Consider the following 17,076-nt stretch of genomic DNA (forward strand, 5'->3'; position numbering starts at 1 on the left):
ATGTGTTCTTTCACGGTGTTACTGATTTCTCTGTTCCATATAATTTTCTGTGTTGACCTCGTCTTGTTTATGAATTGTTTAATCACTTCTTTCATTGCTATTGTTTTAGTATTTGCTAAATATTTGTGCTGGTCCTCTTTTATTGTGATGTGAAGGTTTATCATTTTTCTTTGAGGTTACCCTGTGATTTATAATTTCCTTCCCAAGTTTAGAACAGTCCATTCTATCTTGCAATTGTCTTGACTTCCGCACCATTTAGAAGTTCTGTAACTACACTATTTTTCCCCTTTTTGGATTTTAGTTGTCCTCATTTGACAATTGATGTCTCTGGTTCCCTGCTTATGATCTCGTAGGCTTATTTACTTTGGATACTTGCATAATTGTGTTTGCTTCTGGATTATGTCACCATGTGTGTTAATGGTCGGTTGTTGTTTGCTTCTGTTGGGTCTCTGTCCAAAGGGCTCCCTTTAGCATGTCTTGTAAGGTTGGTCTGGTTTTAACAAGTTCTTTTAATTTCTGCTTATCTGGAAATGTTCTAATTTCACCATCACATCTGAGGAACAATTTTGCTAGGTATACAATTGTTGGTTGAAAATTTTTTTCTCTCAGTGTTTTATTTATACTATCCCATTGCCTTCTTGCCTGTGTAGTTTCTGCCAAGAAACTGGTTCCTCTTTGTAGGTAACTTTTCATTTTTCCCATGTGTTTTTCAGGATTCTTTGTCTTTGGTTTTGTTGAGTTTGATAATGATATGTCTTGATGATTTTCTTTTGGGGTCTATCCTGTTTGGAGTTTGTTGAACTTCTTGAATGGATATATTCTCGTCTTTCATCATATCAGGGAAATTCTCTTCCAACAAATCTTTGACAATGTTCTCTATTGTTTTATTTGTTTCTTCCTGTTCCGGAATTCCAATTACATGCAGGTTATTCCTTTTTGATGGTATCCCACATGAACCTTAGGCTTTCTTCATTTTTTTTTTATCTTTTTTTTTTTTTTTTTCTGATTGATCCCTTTCCAAAGAAGTACTGAGGTATTTGTCTTCAATCTCACTAATTCTGTCTTCCACTGACTCAATTCTACTCCTTTGCCTGTTTAATGTGTTATCTTTTTCTGAGAGTTTAGATTAATCTTCTGGAATACTATCTGTAGATTTTGTATCATTTCTAGTTTTTTCATTTATTTTGTCATCTTGTTCTTGTATTGTCTTCCAAAATTGTTCTAGGGTTTTCTCTGTGCTTTCCTCAATTTTGTCAGCGTTTTCCTTGATCTGTCTCTCAATCCATTGAAGGTACCTAAACACAATTCTTTTGAATTCCTTATCTGGGACTTCCAATGCTGCTTCCTCCTTAGGGATGTGTTCTGGGTCTGTATCCTGGTTTCTTGTTTCTACTCCTTTATCTTGCTTCTTTGTGTGAACTGTGATGGTCTGTTGTCTGAGACATTGTAAAGTTTTTGTGTTTATGTTTAATTGGTGATTGTATGTTGGAGTGATTCACCCAAAATTTTAATTTTGTTTTGTTTGGATTTATCTGAGTAAGCAGGGTGCTATACTCCTCTATGTTCTAGCTGGCAGCCCTTACACACTCACCACCTGCTTCCTTTCCAAACTTAACCTTCCATATACCCACACTGTCTTTGGCAAGCAGAGCATATTCTTAGGTCCCTGGAATCTGAATAAGAATGCTGTCACTTTAAATATCCAAAATGGCCACTGCTTGTAAACATTCAAAATGGCTGCACCCTTCAGACAGCTGAAAGTCCATAGCTCAGTTTGTCTCCGTCTTTGTCTCCTTCCTACTTCAGCTACGTATGAAGTAGTCCATCCAGCCCTTGGTGAGTAGGGTTGATTTTCAGGTTAATTCTTAGGTCCTAACACCACTTCGAAATATTCAGCCTGTCTGTGCCATCAGGACAGCTGACAGTCTGCAGCTCCATTTGTCTCCTTACTCACTGGTTTCATTCAGGGTCTCCTATTAGTTGGTGTTTAATCCACTTCTGTATCCTTCCTTTCAAAGCTCTGGGCTCCAGGATTATCTTCTGTACCTGTCATTTGGGTTCTCTTTTCTTTGTTGAAGAGGATCTGTCTAGTTTGTCTACCTATTCTGCCATCTTTAAATAATTATAATTTCTAATGAAATTATTTATAAATGTCATCAACTGTCATTTTAAAACTTAATAATGATGATAGCAATTATAATACTTCATAAGAGCCACATACTGTATAACTGTGAAACAGGTATTCTCAAGAACATTCAACAGAGCAGTGAATGCAGTAAAGACTGCAGCCTTGCCCTCACCTCTTAGGAGCAGTTCTAAATAGAGAAATTTTTCTCACCTCTTATGAGCAGTTTTGGAAGAGAGTTATTACTGACACTATGAGAAAATTTAAACCCCTTCCTGAAATAGTTAAATAAAACATTCTATTTTAGAACTGTTTGAGATTTACACAAGAACTGTGAGGACAGAACAAAGTTCTCATATACCCTGCACCCATTTTTCCTTATTACCATATTAACATCTTAGCATGGCACATTTCCCATAATTAATGAACCAGTTAACTACAGTTCATAGTTTATTTAGATTACCTTAGTTTTTAACTGTTATGTGCTGTCGAGTTGGACCTGACTCATAGTGACCCCTCCTTGGGCTTCCAAGGCAGTAGTACTACGGAAGTAGACTGCCCAACCTTCCTTCCAAGGAGTGGCTGGTGAGTTTGAACCGCCAACTTCTGGTTAGCAGTCAAGTACCTTAGGCACTATGCTACCACAGCTCCCACCACGACTATAAGCTTTCTCATATCTGGGGACTGAGGAGGCCACCCTGTCACTATTGTTAGGTGTCTACTACCAATCTTACTAGGCTGGGAGCTGGACAAATTAAATCATATGGACAAGACCTTGGCATCCGCAGAGCTCGCAATGTAAGACACAAAGAATTGGTTGATGTTCATCCATTCCAGGAGGTGGTATATAATCAAGAATCAATGGTATTGAAGGAAGAAGTTGAAGCTGCACTGAGGGAACTGGCAGAGAACAAGGCTCAGGAATTGACAGAACACCCACTGAGATGATTCAACAAAAGGATGCTGTGCTGGAGGGACTCACTTGTCTATGCCAAGAGATTTGGAAGATATACCTGGTCAACTGACTGGAAGAGATCCATATTTGTACCCATTCCAAAGAAAGATGATCCTACAGAAAGTGGAAATTATCAAACAATATCATTATTATCACATGCAAGTAAAATCTTGCTGAAGATAATCCAAAAATGATTGCAGCAGTATATTGACAGAGAACCTGCAGAAATGCAAGCAGGATTCAGAAGAGGATGTAGAATGAGGGATATCATTGCTGGTGTCAGATGGATCTTGGCTCAAAGAAAAGAATACCAGAAAGATGTTTACTTGTGCAAAAGCATTTGATTGTGTGGATTATAACAAATTATGGATAACTTTGAGAATATTGGAAATTTCAGAACACTTAATTGTGCTCATGGGGAACGTCTCCATAGACCAGGAGGCTATTATTCGAACAGAGCAAGGGGATACTGCATGGTTTAAAATCAGAAAGGGAGCGCATCAGGGTAGTATCCTTTCACTATACTTATTCAATCTGTATGCTGAGCAAATAATATGAGAAGCTGGATGTGATGGTTATGTTTGTGTGTCAGCTTGGCTGGGCCTGGCTGAGTGGCTGGGCAGCTGGTGGTGGTTATTCCCCACAATGAGACTGGTAATCAACTCCATGGTGGAATCTACTATGAGCAGCTGAGTAGCTGCCTTTGGGTATGTGGTCTGCTTCCTGTATTTAAGGAGAAGCCTTGGGAATGGTCTCTACCTTATGGCACGCTTGGACACTGCATGTAGCCATGTCATTGCTCAGCAACCTGCTATGCTCTGCCAACCTTGGGACTTACAGTGGACTTAAGTTAATGGCCTGCTGTGTGGTTTGGTAACATCGGGATTGTGCCTTTTTTCTTGTCAACCTTGGGGCTTCTCAGTCTCAGCAGCCAGCAGCTGTCTGGGTGAAGAAATGCCTCTAGCTCCAGTGGGACGGGAGCAGGAGGCAGAGCTGGACCCCAAAGTTGGGGTTTTTACCTAGCCACTAAAGCCTGGCACTTTGAACTTGGACTTAAAGCCTTCATATTGTAAGAATAAACTCCTGTTCGTTAAGTCCATCCCATTTGTGGTATATTTCTTGTCTGAGCGGCACTAGGTAACCAGAACACTGGACTATATGAAGAAGAGCATGGCATCAAGATTGGAGGAAGACTCATTAACCACCTGTAATATGCAGATGACACAACTTTGCTTGCTGAAAGTGAGGATGAATTGAAGCACTTACTGATGAAGATTAAAGACTACAGTCTGCAGTATGGAGTACATCTCAACATAAAGAACATGAAAATCTTCACAACTGGACCAATAAGCAGCATCATGATAAATGGAGAAAAGATTGAAGTTGTCAAAGATTTCGTATTATTTGGTTCCACAATCAACACCAATGGAAGCAGCAGTCAAGACATCAAATAATGTATTGCACTGGGAAACTCTGCTGCAAATGACCTCTTCAAAGTGCTGAAGAGCAAAGATGTCTCTCTGAAGACCTAATCTAAGCCATGGTATTTTCAATCACCTCATATGCATGTGAGAGCTGGACAATGAAAAGAAAGACCAAAGAAGAGTTGATGTTTTTGAGTTGTGGTGTTGGCAAAGAATACTGAAAGTACTACGGACTGCCAAAAGAATGACACAATCTGTCCAAGAAGTGTGGCTGGAATGCTCCTTGGAAGCGAGAATGGCCAGACTTCATCTGACCTACTTTGGTCATGTTGTCAAAAGGGACCATTTCCTGGAGAAGGATGTCATGCTTGGTAAAGTGGAGGGTCAACAGAAAAGGGGGAGGCCATCAGTGAGATGGACTGACACAGCGGCTGCAGTGATGGGCCAGGTATATCAAGAATTGAGAGGTGGGCACATGACCAGGGAGCATTTTATTCTGTTGTACACAGGGTCACTATGAGTTGGGGCTGACTCAATGGCACCTAACAACAATATAAAGAAAACAAAAATCCTCACAACTGGACCAATAAGCAACATCATGATAAATGGAAAAGAGATGGAAGTTGTCAAGGATTTAATTTTACTTGGATCCATAATCAGTGTACATGGAAGTGGCAGTCAAGAAATCAAATGACATTGTTTTGGGCAAATCTGCTGCAAAAGACCTCTTTAAAGTGTTCAAAAGCAAAGATGGAACTTTGAGGGTGAAGATGCATTTGACCCAAGGCATGGTATTTGCAATTGCCTCATATGTACATGAAAGCTGGACACTAAATTGGGAAGACCAAGAAGAAGTCTTTGAATTACAGTGTTGACAAAGAACTTTGAATACACAGTGGACTGCCAAAGAATGAACAAATCTGTCTTGGATGAAATACAGCAGAATGCTCCTTAGAAGTGATGATGGCAAGAAATGATCTCATGGACTTTGGACATGCTATCAGGAGGGACCAGTCCCTGGAGAAGGACATCATGCTTAGAGTCATCGGAAAAGAAGACCTTCAACGAGATAGACTGATTGACACAGTAGCTGCAATGATGGGTTCAAACATAGCGGCAATTGTGAGGATAGTGCACGATTGGGCAGTGTTTTGTTCTGCTGTACATAGGATCACTGTGAGTCAGAACTGACTTGATGGCACCTAACAACAATTTAGTCCAGATATCCCTGATTCCTCCATTCTGCTGAAGTCACCTTTATCTTTAATATCCAAGTAAAGTGGGCATGGGCTGCCTCCCCTAACATTCACATGAAGTTGGGGAACTAATTGTTAGTCCAAGTTGATGTCTACTTCCACACTTGCCCACACCTCCATACCCACATTGACCATCTTATCTCACTAGCCAGTTCACTCCCACCTGAACCCTACTATCGTCTTCCAGAATTCTCCAAACAGCACTCACAGAAGTTCACCTTTAGTAACAGTAGAGAGTAATTGCCAGGTAATAGTCGAGAGCAATTAAGGCTCAGAATAAGACATGATTTCAAATTTAAATTTAAATATCACTGCTCTGAGAAATATATCAGCCATTCCCCACTTCAGCCAAGTCCTCACTCATTATGTGCCCCATGGGACTAGGCCTTCTGCCAGGTTGTGCTCTACCCAGCCCTCTTCACAATGCCCCTTCTTACCATAGCTCCCCAGGGAAAGTAAAAATTCCTCTCCTCTCTTGTTGAACAGAACGTTTGAGATTTATTTTTCACATCCTCTCCTTTCTGACCACAGCCAGAGGCAGTTCACCTTCATATCAAAAGAGTCTCATCAAGGTTATTTCCGTAAACCTATACTGAGTTATCTTGTACCTGTAATATGTGAAGGTCATTACAACCAGTTGGTCTAATTTTCTTCTGATACTTTTACAGAGCTGAAATCTATTTCCTTGTAACTGTTTTGAATTCCAGGACTACAGAATAAATCTAATTTACTTCTAGCCACTAAAAGGCAGTTTTTCATGTCTCCTCTAATTAGTTTTTTCTTTACCAGGTCAAAATTTTTCAGTTCCTCCAATAATTCTTCCTATTACAGAGCTTCCAAACTCTTCACCACCTTGTTTATCCTTTGAACACTGTTTCTCTAAAAATGCCTCAGGATTGAACAGAATGATCCACAGATGGGCTTGTCGGGGGCATAAATATTACCTCTCTCCATCCAAACAAGAGAGTCTGAGATTTCACTGATTTTTTGGGGGGCCACAAATGTACTTTGTTAGCCCATGCTGAGTTTGTAATTAACTAAAATCTCTAAGTCTTTTTCATACGAACTTTCTCATCCTGTAGTTCAACAGTGAACAGTTTGTAACTAGCTGCAAACTTTTCATTTGTCCTTCATAAAACTTATCTTCTCAGTCTACATCCATTACCACATTTTTTGTTGAGATCTTTTAAAATCTTGATTTGATGACATTATCCAACATATGAATTGTCTCTGTGTATCTCAGCTGTTCATCAACCCATCTGATAAGAACACCTTTTCCTGGGAGCTATCTCAAGTTGCTGTTCACTCTTGTCGTTAGAGCAACATGGCAGAAACAAGTCGGGCTAAACTACAGGAAACCTGGGTTCTGTTCCCAGGTTTGCTGCTTTTTCTGTGACCTTGGGCAAGACACAATGTTTCTGAGTCTTAGTAAAATGAGCTTGTGCTCTTGAAGGACTGCAGTGAAGGTCAATGGAGAAATTACACAGAGAGACACACACTAGTTACAAGCACAGAGTTTATGACCGCTCACTTGAAGAGTACGTACCCTGGAGAATGAGGCCTGAAGAACAGCACAGGTTCTCACGGATTTTGAAATCACATCTCTTTTAAAGTATTCATGTCTGCATGGGTTTGCTCTTTACTTAAGCTTAATCCCCGCACCCCCACCCGCTTCCTTCAGCCTTTCTCCTTACCTCTGGAATCCCCATTGGTAGGTTCCTGTGGACTACCTTACTGACCAGGCTCCTGGATTTGGTTTGCCTGCATCCACCTTCCTTACTTGTATCTATACTTGAACTGTGTTTTTCATTAAAAGGTACAATTTAAAATTAATGCTGAAAACTCAGATGCTACAAATAATGAGGGAGATGGGATATTCAGACTCAAGAGAGCAGGGGACAGGGCTTAAAACCACTTTTCTTTCCTGATTTTATGTTTGTTTAATCTCTGGCTCGGTGGATCTCAGGTGAATTACAAGTAAGCGGATCTTTCATTTTGCACCTAGAGAAACAGGTATAGGCTAGTCTGCATTAACGCTTATCTTCAACCTCATTAAAGTCTTTAATAAGAAGCCCAAAGATTCAGACTCTGGTTCTCTGCTGCCACCTAGTGTTAATAACTTCTCAACCTTAAATATGTAGATGCACACCAGCTCCATGATCTGAAAATGACACCCGACCTCCTTCAGTTATCTTTATTTCAGGATTCCCAACTCTATCCAAGCGTTTTGTGTGGAAGACCAACAAAGACTATACCCTCTATTTATAGTGAACAAATGTTTAAAACTCTGTTTTATCAAATTTGCCTAAAATGTTTACCTAAGAAAAAAGTTTGATTTTGATTCCTTCATGATGCAAATTGGTCAAGCCTTATAAAAACCAGCAAGGGCATTACTTGCTGGGATATTTTCCTGCTGAGAAAGGAATCCATGTACACTGGACACCAAAAGTGATCTTTTCTCCCTTTCTTCTATTTCTGACCTCCATGAGGAAAAGATGTTTCCATCTGTTATCCATCAATGATGCTGTCTAAATTGACACTGGTAGAAAAAGTAATGTTTGGCTTGGTCCCCGGCATATAAACCCTATGACTGCTGGTTTGGGTATAAAGCAGCTTTAACCAGTTTACACCATCAAACCTTCCCATTGTCAAAAACAGAGTGAGAGAACAAGTTCTCAAATGGCATGATAAACCATGACAGCAAAGGGTGTAATTTAATGAACAAAGATACTGAACTTCTAATTGTTTGCTCTCTCTTTATACTGTATCTTGGCTTAATGTAGTATATTAGTTCCTAGGGCTGCCATAATTACCACAAACTGGTGGCATAGTGCCTAAGGCATTTGACTACTAACCAGAAGTAGTTTTGAACCACCAGCCACTCCTCAGAAGGAAGATTGGGCAATCTACTTCCATAGTGATACTGCCTCGGAAACCCAAGTAGGGGTTGCTGTGAGTCAGATGGATCCGACTCAACAGCAGTGAAGTTTGGTTTTGGTTTTGGATGACTTAAAACAAAACGTTAATCTTTCACAGTTCTTGTAGCTCGAAGTCTGAATTCAACATGTCACCAGGGCTATGGTTTCTCTAGGAGAGAATCCTACCTTCCCCCTCGAGCCTTTGGTAGCTTGATGGTCCTTGGCGTTCCGTGACTTGCAGTTGCATCACTCCAAACTCTGCCTCCCATCTTCAAATGGCCTTCCTCCCTTTGTGTGTCTTCCCTGTCTCTCTGTGTTGCAATATCCCCCTCCTTTCCTCTTAAAAAGACACCAGTCATTGGGTTTAGGGCTCAGAGGTGATTGCCTAGGTGCACCCATCCTCCCCGCACCCTTACCCCAAACCTTTGCGACAGGGAACAGGGTGCCTGAGCAACCTTTTGTTTCTGGCGCATAAATAAGGCTGTTGGTCCTGTTTTACTTATCAAGTTCAAAGGTGGTTAGGAACAAAGCTTACAGTCTTTTAAATAAATAAATAATAGATAGATGAAAGGCGACAAAAAAGGTCTTTGGTGATTGTCATAATGTACTATAGTGAGGCAGAAAATATGAACAACAGCCAGCAACCAAATCAACATGTTTCCCAACATAACACCATTATGACCTCATCTTAACTTGATTACATATGTAAAGATTGTTTCCAAACAGGTCACATTCATAGGTACCAGGCGGTTAGGACATCTTTTTGGGAGACAAAATACAACCCACTACACTTAGTTAAATGAAGGTAGTAATTAGAGATTGATGTGTGATTTATGTTACTCTAAGAGATATACAATAGAAAAGCTGGGTATGGGAACTCAAGTTTGCTTTTCTTACCTGCTTTGCTTAACCATCCACTGATGAAGGACATCTGGGCTTATTCCAGTTTGGAATTATTCTAAATCTGTCAATTGAATATGTTTTCTGTTTCTTTTTCCTCTATTCCTCTTTCCTTGCCTTCCTGTGGATTACTTGAATACAAAAAAAAAAAATCCCATCTTGACTTATTTGTAGTGTTTTTGAGTGTATAGCTTTGTATCATTTTCTCAGTGTTTGCTCTGGGCATTACAATTTATATATGTAACTTATCAAAGTCTACTGTTATCTACGTTTTACCACTCTGAGTCAAGTGTGGATACCTTAATTCTATTCAAGTCCATTTACTCTCCTTTTAAGTATCATCTTGGTTATCAGATAGTGTTATAAGTTTTGTATCAATCATCCAATACGATTTATATAACTCAAAAGGAGGGCAGTCTATTGTACGTACCATATTCCTGCTCTTTCATGTTTTTCTGTTTGAAAAACTTCCTTTAGCCATTCTTTGTTGATTGGGGGGGGGGCAAAAAACATTGTATTGTGATTTGGGAAGCTATTCGTTAATGGTAGGTCTGCTAGTGTAAAATTCTTTTAGTTTGCCTTCATCTGAGAATGTCTATTTCCTTAGCCCTGAAGGATAATTTTGCTGGGTGTATAACTGAGTTGACAGTTCTTTTCTTTCAATAGCTGAAAAATGTCCACTTCCTTCTGGCCTCTATTGTTTCAGATGAGAAACCCATTACAATATGAACTGGTGCTCCCAATAGATAATGTGTGATCTCTCTCTCTGGTGCTTTTAGAATTTTTTTTCTTGGTCTTTGGTTTTCAGAAGTTTAATTATGATGTGTCTTGATGTTGATTTCTTTGTGTTTTTCCTCACTGGATAAGAAAATAAAAATTTAGAAAGCAAACAAATGAGCAGATAAATCAATCAATCTCAAACAATCTCAGCTTTTACTAAATTTGGTTAGTTTGAGGCCATTATTTCTCTGAATACTCTTTTGAGCCCCACTCTCTTCAGTCCCCTTCTGGAACTCTGATGACAGAAACGTTGGCTCTTTTATCATCATCCCACAAGTCCTTGCGGCTCTGGTCATTAGTTTTTTGTTTATTTTCTCTGCTCAGATTGAGTACATTTTATTGATCTGTCCTCAGCCCCACTGATTGTATTTTCTTTCTCATCTCCTTTGTACTTTTGAACCCACCTGGCAAATTTTTTTTGTTATTGTATTTTTCAGTTCTATAATTTTCATTTCTTTTTTTACAACCTCTACTGCTGAGATTTTTTTTTTTTTTTCTTTTAACTTGTTTAAGAGGATCTGTAATTGCTTATTGAAGCATTTTTATGATGGCTGCTTTAAAAATCCTTGTCATGTAATTCTGATGTCTGATTCATCTGGGTTTAGCACCAGTTGTCTTTTCTCATTGAAGTTGTGACTGTTCTGGCTCTTGCTATGACAGATAACTTTCAATTTTATCCTGGACATTTTGGCAATTATGCTAGAAGAACTTGGGTCCTATTTAAATCTTTCATTTTAGCAAGCAGTCATCCTGTTTAGGTTTAGCTCACAGGTCCTGGCCTATTTTTCAGTCTGTGGTTCCAATGATAGATCATTTTCAGAGGCTTTGTGGAGCTATTTTGGTCTGTTTAATTTATCTGGTACACTGGGGTCCCACTGGTCCCTGCTGCCTGAGGGGACCAAAGGAATTTCCCCAGGTTAGGCGATGGTGCCTCTGGGCACGTGAGGACAAAGAAACTTTCTGAGCCAGGTACTTGCTATGTTGAGATTTCCCTTGCCAGCACTTTGGGAGGAGATTCTCAGGTCCAGTAGGAAGAGTGTTTTTCAGGCAGGGGACTTACTGTGGTGTGATCCACGGCCTAGGTGATGGTGTTGTCAGGTCATTTAGCATCTGTTAGTGGTGGAGGGACTCTTAGGCCAGTGCCTTATGGTGACTGAGCTCCCCTCTGATCCCTCCTGCTGGTGCTGCTGATGCCCCGGGTGCTAGTGGAGCTCTCCTTTGACCTGGGCCACCTTGCATTGCTAGGCTGGGGGTTGGGAAATGGTGGACCTAGTTCATCTTCTCTGGGTGGGCAGGGGGTTGTAAGATGCCCTACTATTTGTTTCCCCAGCCTGGGGCCCCTAACCTGTTTACCCACCCCCCTCTTTCAGAGTTTTTGGCTGTCTCTTAATTATTTTCAGGATTTGTAATTGTACTTAGCAGGAAGGAGTAGGGAGAAACACATCTACACCACTTTGTCCAGATCAGAAGTCCCAGCACATCACAGTACCCAGGTTTTGATACTCCCTAGGGAGTGCAGCTGCAGTAGCCACAATGATGGGCTCAAACATGCTGGTGACTGTATGAAACAGGAGTGGACAACATTTTGTTCAGTTGTACACGAGGCTGCCCTGAGTTGGAGTTGACTCAATAGCCAGCCACGAACAACAACAAAAAAATGATGAAAGACTGCGGAACCCTGGCTGACTTATGAAGCCCTGGTTCTTGCACACAGTAGTCAAGCCCACCATACTTTGATGCCTGCGTTCTCCCCCAGCCTCACTTACCAGGTGCAGCCTATGTCCACCTATAAGGAACTACTTATAGGGTCCCCCAAAAGCTATGCGTCCATGTCCATCCTCACCTATGAGCTGTCCTGTGCTCTCCATTCTTCCTCACCTGAAGAGTGCTTACTGACCCCTTTAAACTCGGCCCAATCCCCCTTTCTCTGTACAGTCTCTGACTTCAGCAGTTACACTTCCTTTCCTGGGAAGCCAACAGCACGCTGCAGTTCAAGCATTTATGTAAAAATTTAAATTCTCTGAGACTATATGCTCCAGAAAGGCCAAGACCACATTCTGTATAGTGCATCTGTGCCCAAGTGCCTATCCCACCTTAAACCTCTGATAAATAAAATCCAACCTTTTTAGATTCAATAACGAATCAAATTGGGGGAGAAATAAACTGCCATTGTGATAGAAAGGAGAAACCAAAACAGATTCCTTTCTGATTCTGGTAAGGATATATAGGTTTTAGGGAAAGTGAGGAAACCAAGGTCTTTGTCTTATTCCCTAGGATCTGTCCTTTGAGTGTATATTTGATATCCTATTGCTGGCTCCAACTGTGAGGATGATATCAAAAGGTAAGCCATTTAGTAGAGAGTGTTATTTATAACTGTGTCTCCTTAACAACTTTTCTACAACGAGCAAAATCAAACTTCAAAGGAATTGCTCTGTTGCACAGAGACCATCAAGGCCGGCTCCGGCCTCCAGCTTCTGACAAAATGAACCAGTCCCATGTTTCCTCTAAGCTCCAGCTACATCACATGGAGCCACTGAAAGGAAGGCTTTCTCCTAAATACTGTCAACCACCAATCACCCAAGGAACCACCGAACAATGGAAGGAGCTCCTGGTGTGTGAACCTGGCTTCTTCCAACTAAGTGCATTTTTATATTAGATGAAATTGGGGGGGGGGGGAGATAAATTAAGGAAACATTGATTCTATCTATGTGACATCACCAAGGAAAGAATTATACCATTTGGGCTTTTGAGGCATTAGGGACAGGGGTACAAAATCAAACAGGTGACTGCCCAGAGGTTGCACTCATCCCCCCGCACCCTTACCCCGATTCGTTGCAACAGGGCGCCCAGGCAACCTTTTGTTTCTGCCGCAAAAATAAGGCTGTTAGCCTGTTTCACTTACCAAGTTCAAAGGGTGCTTAGGAACATAGCTTGCACAGATTCTTTTTAAAAAAAAATAAATAAATAAAGACAAAAAGGGTCTTTGGCGATTGTCATCATCTACTATAGTGACACAGAAAAATACCAACCACTGCCTGTTTCCCAACATGTTTCCCAACGTGAATATTTACAAAATATTCAGACTTTTGTCCCAGTAACTTGGAAACTCAAAAGGAATTCTCATATTGAAATAAGATATTATTATGCAATTAAAGAATTTTCTATTTTAGGATACAAGATGTCCATAATAATAAACTAAAACAATAGAAACATCTAATTCTTAAGGGGACAGATTTTTGCATTAGCTTGAAAAACTGGGAAAAGGAAAATTGCTCTGTACGAATGATGTGGTTTCACTGAGGAATACAACAGATCCTTTATCTCTTTGAGTAAATCCATCAACCTATTCTGTGATCACTGTTACAGTAGCCTCAACACAAATGAGTGAAAAGCACAGTGTGAACAAATTCAGATTTCCTTGATCTCCCTTCTTTACCAATGTACCTAGTGGCCATGAACGACTGTGCTCACTCAAGTGTGGGAATCTTAACCCAGCCAGAGCTCAGGACTAAGCCTCGAGTCTCACTGCACACGATCCACAGCTTTGTATGTTGAGATGTTTCATGCCCAGCAAGCCCTGGGAGGAGGTACGACTATCATTTAAAACAGTATTTTGAACATGTTTCTGACTACAACTTTCAGTAAAAAATGAATTTACATTGTGATCCAGCATACCCATGTGCCAATGCGTGCATTACACATGCGTAAACAAGTTATCCTATGTATGGTACACGCTGATAATTTCTCTATTTCTTATGCTTTAATGCTGGTTTTTAGCCACTACATTGATTTCACAACCCATTACTGAGTTCTGGTCTAAAGTCTGAAACATTATTGATGTTCAGCACTCTCATTTTATGGGACACAGAGTTAGATTTCTGAAGTTAATCATGTTGGAATTGTAAAATCCTAAGAAAGAGAAATAGGAATGTCAACGAGGATTTCTCTTCCATGTCACATACAAATCGTGAGGAGCTGGAACATTCTGAAGAATTGGTGGGCACATGAGTGCTGACCACCTGGAATACAGATAAACACAGGTAACGTTTCTGAGGGAGCTCAAAGGGGGGGGGGGCGGGAAGTCTTACCGGAACCCAGCCAACCTGCACAGTCTTTTATATCAGTGCTGTGATGCAATCTCATCTTCCTTTTGCAAAAGAAATAATTATAAGACTCTCAGGATTGGGAAGAAACTAAAATATCAAGCTCTACATTCTCCTGTCAGATGCCAAAGTAAATCAGCATCTCCTTTGAACAATCTGAGCAGACAGACTCTGGTCCTATCTGAAATCACTAACTTCAATTAGGAGCAGAGGAAAATACGATTCATTAAAATGTTTACCTTTCTCTGTCTCTTTTTTAAAAAACAGTTACTAGAATTTTATTAGCCAAGGGACAGCAACTGGAAGGGAAAACATAACAAAAAAATACATCTGAAGTATCCTTAAGTACATCACATATTTATAACTTAAGTATCATATTTCAAAAGGCCACCCACTGCCCATCAGCTCATTAAATGTAGCAACTTCCAAGGCCACTCACTGATGTCATAGGCCCACTTGTCAATTAAATTAATATCCACTGTCTTTTGGCTCCTGGAGACTGTCTGCTGCATCTGACTAGTCTCTGCATCGGCACCAGGGAGGATGCTGCTCGATCGTTTGAGGTTAATTCCAGCTCTGGAGGCAGTGTCATTTCTCAAAGAAAACTTCCAACTTGCTAAGTCAGCTGATGAAGACAACATGGGAAGCCAGCCTCTATGTCTGCCCTCCCCTCCACGAACCACAGCCCTGCAGCCTTCCAGGAGAGCATGTTACAGTCTAGGCAGAGGTAGGTTCTGGAGCCTCTCTCCTGGCACAGAGCTTATCACTGGCACTTATGGGGTCCTCTGGAACTTCTGACCATGCCCATGGTCTATGAGATCAGAATGTGCTTTCAAGTAGGCAGTGGCACCCACAACCAGTTGGACACACCTCCTGTGTCCGAAACCATTCCATCATGTGGCTGGTGTGTCCGCCATGTCCACAGGTTAGGCAGAAATTGGATGATCCTCGCACTGCCACGTGGCAGATGGCACACTGGAATGTGAAGCCTTTGCAGATGGCACACTGTGCGCCACGGACCTCACTCCGGCAGTGACTGCAGTACACACCAAATTCTGGAAACAAGTGCAGATGACCCCAAAAGAGATAAAGAATAACAATACGTTTAGTTCTGAAAAATGATACTGGCACTGCTAGCTAAGAAAAATGTATTCCTCTTATGATTCTAAACGATTGTATTAAATCAATGGTTTCTACTTTTTTAAAAAACAAAAAAACAGAAGAATCCTTCTTCTGAAATCTAGATAAGTATCACTGAAGTGGCAGGGTGTAGCCAAAAGGGGTGCAGCAGGCACCTGACTCTCAGAGGTCTTCTGTGGGGCCCTGTCACCTGCCCATTCCACATCTGCCACCAAGCAGCTGAGCATCCCTGAGGGAAGGACCACCATCGAGAGTGTCTCACTTCAAGCTCAGGATCACCAGTGGGCACCAGCACCACACAGAGGCCTGTGTTTCTGAAACACGTGACTATTCCATGCCTCCTCCAGAGTCTGCAAACTCCTCCCATGCTGCTTCACTCCCTTCTCATGGGAGAGAGAGATGGTAGTCTGTTTCGGTAAAGATTACAGCCTTGGACACACTATGGGGCAGTTCTACTCTGTCCTACAGGGTTGCTGAATACAAATTGGATCAACTTGATGGCAGTGAATAAGGAGAAAAGCATATGATAATCCCAGTAAGGTAAATCATGAGACATTAGGTTGGTTTGATAATTTTGCTTTAAAAACAGTGATGTTTTCTCCTTCTAAATGTAACATTGCATTGTCTGTAAGTCTTAGGTTTATTTGTGCATGAAAAGCTTAATTAGTTAAAAGTTCTTAAATTTCCCTTATTGGTGTTATTGGTCAGATAAAATTTTACTTCAATATTTAAAATTATAAGAATGTAAAAACTATGTGCTCCAGTAAATAGAGTTATAATAACATGCTTTTTAAAAGGGCCAGTCCTTTTGTACTTGAGGTTAACACCTGGGTAAAATTATTAAAATGACATCTCTGAAAAACTCAATAATACCATTTGTAATTATATAGGGTACTAAGGAGCTCTGGGGGCGCAATGCCTAAGGCATTTGACTGCTGACCAGGAGGTTGGCTGTTCAAACCCACCAGCCACTCCTCAGAAGGAAGGCTGGACAATCTACTTCGGTAGAGGTACTGCCCGGGAAACCCAAGTAGAGGTCGCTATGAGTTGGATCCAACTCCACAGCAGTGCATTGCATTTTGTTACAATGTACTAGCTTAAACACAATTTCCAAGACCCTTATTAACTTCAAGTCCCTGCTATAAACAACAGGTTGAGAACAGAAACTTCTAGTAAAAACATCAAAACAAAGCACTGGTACAGACACTCTTCAATACTGATACTAAAGAGACTCCTGACATCTTTAGCACATGGAAACACCTGTCAGGCTAGGGATGAAGCCGGGATTTCTGGTATCTTCAGGCCAGGAGCAGACAACTAAAACTAGGCAGCAAGGAAACCCAAGGTAATATCCTGATTTATTTTTTTTAATGATTTTAGTGAAAATAGATACAGCCAAAGGGATTAGGTGAGGAGGGGAAACTCAGGGACACCCAAAGAAGCAGGCCAGAAAAGCAGGAGAAAGGGATTAAAAG

General features: G+C 40.8%; 1 protein-coding gene across 1 annotated transcript in view; it reads right to left on the bottom strand.

Annotated features, from left to right (window-relative positions):
* Positions 1-15,280: 15,280 nt before the first annotated feature.
* Positions 15,281-17,076, bottom strand: part of WDR59 (WD repeat domain 59) — a 133,640-nt gene continuing 131,844 nt past the window's right edge. The window contains 1 exon segment of the mRNA XM_042780888.1: positions 15,281-15,516. Within this exon segment, the coding sequence (XP_042636822.1) occupies positions 15,281-15,516 (236 nt within the window).

Source organism: Orycteropus afer, unplaced genomic scaffold (assembly GCF_000298275.1).
Source record: "Orycteropus afer afer isolate SDZICR_OR568_19922 unplaced genomic scaffold, OryAfe1.0 scaffold00067, whole genome shotgun sequence".
Lineage (NCBI taxonomy): Eukaryota > Metazoa > Chordata > Mammalia > Tubulidentata > Orycteropodidae > Orycteropus > Orycteropus afer.